The sequence below is a fragment of the Arachis ipaensis genome, chromosome B06, assembly GCF_000816755.2.
Source record: "Arachis ipaensis cultivar K30076 chromosome B06, Araip1.1, whole genome shotgun sequence".
Lineage (NCBI taxonomy): Eukaryota > Viridiplantae > Streptophyta > Magnoliopsida > Fabales > Fabaceae > Arachis > Arachis ipaensis.
The window spans coordinates 118,757,113-118,762,856 of record NC_029790.2 but is presented as its reverse complement, the minus strand read 5'-3'; the positions used below and the strand labels follow the sequence as shown (position 1 = coordinate 118,762,856).

Here is a 5,744-nt window from a genome sequence, read left to right as displayed (position 1 = left end):
AGTTAAAGCGGAAATGTGTTTTTGTAGGTGACAAAAGATGACTACCCGGTCATTTTCCACGACGACTTCATCTTCTCCGAAGAGAACGTAAGTTCTCCATTTTCCCGTTCTCCATTATCTATTTATATCTTTATATTGTTATTATTTTGAATAGTTGTGACTCTTGAATTTTTTCTCAGGGTAATGTGTTTCAGACGAGAATGACGGATCTAACCCTCTCTGAGTTCCTTTCGTACGGTCCTCAGAGAGAGGCTGGAAAGGAAGGGAAAAAGTTGCTGAGGAAAACAAAGGAGGGTAATATACTCAAGTGGGACGTTGAAAAGGATGACCCACTCTGCACTCTCGAGGAAGCTTTTGTCAACGTTGAACCCTCTATAGGTTTCAACGTTGAGCTTAAGTTCGATGACCACATTGTTTACCAGCAAGATCATCTTGTCCATGTTCTTCAGGCTGTCTTGAAGGTATATATATAGATTAAATAATTACTAACTAACTAGTTTGACCCTCTGAAAAGTTGCTTCCGAGTTGGTCGCTAAAAACATTGATAATTATTCACCAAAAACGACTAGTGTTTTTTTTTTGTCCAAAAGAGTACATCGAAAAAGACGGAAGTAATAATACTAAGAATGATTATAAAAGTCCCTTATAAGAATTTCACAAAACCTATTCTAAAGCTCTAGCCACTCATGTAAACTCCATGTCGACTCAAGTAGTACTTTGTCACGCTGAATTTGCCAATCTTTAAACCGGTTTTACCTCAGTTGCTCTTTGATTAAAGGAAGTATGGAACAAATTATAATAAGCTGTGAACGGTTGTGCAGATTGTGTTTGAATATGCCAAGGACAGGCCTATCATATTCTCTACTTTTCAGCCAGATGCTGCAATACTTGTTCGTAAATTGCAAAGCACCTACCCTGTAAGCCCTCTTGATATTCTCATTGTACTTAAGAATTTTTTTTCTTTACCTTTTGACATGTTTTTTGATTGGATTTTAATCTGATGATTATGTGTCAGGTATTCTTCTTGACTAACGGAGGATGTGAAATCTATGAGGATGTGAGAAGGAATTCTTTAGAGGAGGCCCTGAAGCTCTGCTTGGAGAATGATTTGCAAGGAATTGTCTCTGAGATCAAAGGAGTTTTCAGGAACCCCGGAGTTGTAAGCAAGATCAAGGAGTCCTCGCTTTGCCTTCTTACTTACGGAAAACTAAAGTATGCTAACATTTTTTTCTCTACGATTCCGCGGTTTTGCCTTTGTTTTTACTTCCTGTTCTTGTTCTCACATTATTTTTGTGAATGTAATTTTCTGCAGCAATGTTCCTGAGGCAGTGTACATGCAACATCTTATGGGAATTGATGGGGTGATTGTTGATCTGGTGAAAGAAATAACAGAGGCCGTTGCGAATATGATAAAGCCAGTGAGCAACAATGCGGTGGGTGGCGAAGAGGGCTTGGCTGAAATAGAAGGGATGGGGAAGTTGCAGGTGAAGTCAAATCCTAAATTCTCGCAGGAGGAAATGTCTTTTCTCTTCAAGCTGATTCCACAGTTGTTGCAGATTTGAAGAGAGATTATGGTCCTTTCATACATACAGATAGTCTAGGAGTCACTACTTACTTTACCTTGGGTCGCTTTTTTCCCCCTTTTCATTTTGGTTATAACAAGAATACACAAATGGGGGTTTGAAAGGAGATTTAAGCAAATTGTATATATTTCTTCTTAATGTGTATGTAAAAGTGATTGCTTGATGGCTCTCTTCTTTCAGAAACCGTAGTTGTCAGCTTCCCTTCATTGTGTCCATATAACGTACTTACATTTCAACATTACGTGATGTATGTATGTATATTTTAATGGAGAAATATGGAAACTTTTATGTGCCATACATGTTTTCCCAATCAGATTACTTTTCTTTACATTGTTTGGATATATGGTTAGTGTTAAGGACATGTCTCCAAAATGAAGAATGAACAATACGCTTCTGAAATTTCCAATAATTAAAAAAATCTTTTAAAATTCTGCTTACACTAAAACTTAACAAGAATCAAACGGCATGCGTACTACTGCCAGATCCTCTGTCGGCATCAAAATAAACAAAATTACAAAATACAAAAGCGGTTAGGAAAAGATGCCACATTTCTTGGGGCTCATTTTTTTAGTAGTGGTTGAAGTTTGGTGTTACGAGCGATTATGATGCAACTGTGTTTTATTGGCATATTGGAATAAAGTAAAAATAGCTGTCTGCGATTTGTAGGTAGCAGGAGGAGGACCAAAAAAAGGGTGATTATTACATGGCTGAAAAAAAAAATTCGAAAAGAAGAAAAGAGGGAGGCGACTTGACGGACGGTGAGGGTGATTTGTTAGGAAAAAATAAAAAATTTGAATCTACTACAAATAAGGACTCAAGGATCAAGGCTTTATATTCTTTTTGTTGTTCCTCCTCCTATTCTTCTTCTCTATTTTTGTTTTTCTGATATATTTGTTATTTTTGTATCTTATTTAATAAAATTAATAAAAAAATAGGTGATAGAGTTAGTTTCAAAATATATTATAATGATCAAATTTTATTTCAGACATTTAAAAGAGTAAGATTTATGTATGAAAATTCTTGTGAATTTGTTGTTTAATATTTGTATAGCTTAAATCAGCGTGTGAAGCATCACTTTAACTACAAATCAAGCAAAATAATGTTTAATAAGTCAAATTTAACATAGTTTAATTTACCATAATAAATTCTCTGAAGTGACAAACTACAACAAGAATAAAGTTGAATATAATTCATGAATATAAAGATGATACAAAAAACAACATAGTCCTAACAATGTCAAACCAAACGAGGAGACACTACTTGCTAATTTTTTTTTCACAGCCTTTGCCATACTCTTCATGTTTTTCCAACATTCTTTTTAATTGTTGCCGTGGTAAAGTGGTTACGGCTTCATCGTGGAGGATTAGTCCGTAAATCGTAACTCTTATCATGAGCACATGGAGCATCTATGCAATGAAACACAACAATAATGACATCACTATAAAGTTATACTTACATAAAGTTAAAGCAAGTAAAAATATCTGTTGCGGGTGTACATGCATCCTCCACATCCCATCATGATCATGATCATCTTCATCAGTGTTGTCGTCATCATCATCATTATCATCACTGTCATCCTCCTTGTCACGGGAGCATTCATTAGGGTGCGTATAAAGACATTTGCCTCTGGCTCCTCGATCTTTGCTTCGACCTCTTCCTGAATTGTCGTTACAACTGTGTTAAGATCCAAACGAGGTATGCTCTCACTAGTACCTATGGGATCAACAAATTCAACTCCTCGACCAAGACTATTCCTACTTGAGTCAAAGGGGAATCGACCGCCCAAAATGCCCAGACATCGATGACATGTGAAGTCTCGAATATAAAGACATACAACTAGGCACCACTTCAAATGGCCAATTGTCTTGATGTCGGAGGATTTGACATTGACATGAATAACTACCTCATTGTGATTGATCTGTATTATAAAATAACCTCCAAATTTGGTTCACATTTTAGAGATAAAGAACTGTTGTTGGTCCACTTGAGGAGAAAACGACATTCCAAAATCTTGATGCACTTGTTGCTGTCGATCTAGTTGTGGTTGTACTTGTGACTGTGGTTGTGGCGATGTTGGTTGTTCACTAGGAGTATTGTCTTCGGCCAATAGCAAGTGACGAAAAAAATTCACTTATATACCAACTCATATAAAACTCAAACGCATCATAAGTAATGACTAGATTAAGATCTTTAAGTCAGCGATCATATCGGTCTTACCATATTCATATCCACTTAGTGCTACAATCCAATTCAAATTTTTAGGACCTGTCAAGACATTGTTATGCGCACTACCAAAATTCTTTGCGGCTCCCGAAATGCCTTGTTACATACCGAACTGTCTTATCACCCTGTCGATGGGATGCTACTCCACGCATTCAAATGAGATCAAATGAATCGTTGCATTCCATATCGGTCCATCGTGACAGATATCGGCCGGAACCAGGTAGGAGAAAGCCTGTATTGATTGTATAAATCTCACACAAACTGCATCAACATGACAAAAAACACATTGCTAATATAAATAAAGATTAAATGACAATTAACATATGAATTTGTACTCTAACAACATCATCCATTGTGTCCAGTAACTCCCTAAACCTTCTTGTTGTCCAATTTCTATAATCATTTAACGGAGATATCCAATCAACCCACCTGTCAATACAAATTTTATTACTCAAGTAACTAAGTTATTATGTAAAATCAGTTAAATGAAATAAAAAGTATAAATTTGAGACATATATGCACCACGTTATACAAAGTAACACATATCAGCAAGCTAGTGAAAACTATGGTGATTAAGGAACCGGAGCTGGTAAAGGCATCTACTCCCAAATCTATACTTGAGCAATGAAAACGTGTTGTCTGACATAATGAACGATATAGATGGACAAGACATGCCAAATTCCAACTAAATTCACTTATTCGATTGAATTCACGGAGCAACTGTAGAAATTTTCAATGGACTCTGGTACCAGATTTATCACAGAAAATGTTGTATTAAATAACAACATATTTTGAGCTTTTATATATCTTTGTATAGCAACAACATCAAAGTCTACATTAGTTTTATACTTCCTATGCTACGTCAACTTAATGAAATTTTCCCGACAATTACTTTCCGTGGGTGCACTCCCAAATTGATCCGTGCACTCATCCGCTAGGAGGCTGTGATTGCTTATCGTTAATCCTAAAACTGGTATGCCATCACTTCGAAAACCAAGAATTATTGCTACATCTTACAAAGTTATCGTGCATTTATCAGTTGGAAGATGGAAGGTATCAGGTATGTGTATCTCAGTGCCATGTTTCAACCAAGGCTGTCAACATTGTCAAGTACTCTTATATTCTTCCAATGCGAGATATGTATCCAAACTCAGTCTCATTTAAAAATTCAACAGCAATTGGATCCTAAGATTCGAACACGTTCAAATGTTTAGGTTCCAATAATTTTAAACCCTAAAAAAAAATAAACATTAACAATAAAAAATAAATTTCCAGCATATCATATAATTTATAAGTATTTGCAAAATTACTAGATAGAAATTAATATTTGAATAAGTAATCCTAACAGTTTGAAAATCACATGATTTTATACTATACAATATAAAAAAAATTAATCTAACAATTACACAATTAATTATATACATTACTACAATTCAAAAAAATTAATCTAACAATCATACTACTTACTACCAAACGTAAATATTAAATGATCTATTTTAATTACTATTTCTCTTGAACAAAAACATTTTCGATAAAATACTGCAAGGTCAATATATAAAAAATCATAAAATATATTAATGCAATTCAACATAATAAATTTATTGTTAACAAAATTTATAAAATTTATTCATATATATTAATATAATAAAGTATATTAAAAAATTAATCACATATATCGCTCATCGTAAATATATTAAAATGAATAAAAATGTCCCCAAACCCTAAAAATTACCACTTTTTTGTTTTTCACTCATTTAAATAAATGCCTAAAAAAATTCTCACATAATGTTCTTCTCATCTTCTCATATATAAATTTTTATTACAAACAAATAGAATATTGTTCTTTTTAAAAAAAATTATAGCACATACTATTTTAACTAATCATCTCAATTTTATTATTAATTCTACATACATTAAAAAATTATTTCACATACTGTA

At 33.9% G+C, this 5,744-nt stretch overlaps 1 protein-coding gene across 1 annotated transcript in view; it reads left to right on the top strand.

The window, feature by feature from the left end:
• LOC107604989 (glycerophosphodiester phosphodiesterase GDPD1, chloroplastic) overlaps positions 1-1,880 on the top strand; it is a 2,900-nt gene extending 1,020 nt beyond the window's left edge. Inside the window, exons 3-7 of the mRNA XM_016306721.2 lie at positions 28-87; positions 180-461; positions 822-917; positions 1,016-1,212; positions 1,313-1,880. Of these exons, the coding sequence (XP_016162207.1) occupies positions 28-87; positions 180-461; positions 822-917; positions 1,016-1,212; positions 1,313-1,562 (885 nt within the window). The 3' untranslated portion in view covers positions 1,563-1,880. The remainder of the gene's footprint in view (positions 1-27; positions 88-179; positions 462-821; positions 918-1,015; positions 1,213-1,312) is intronic.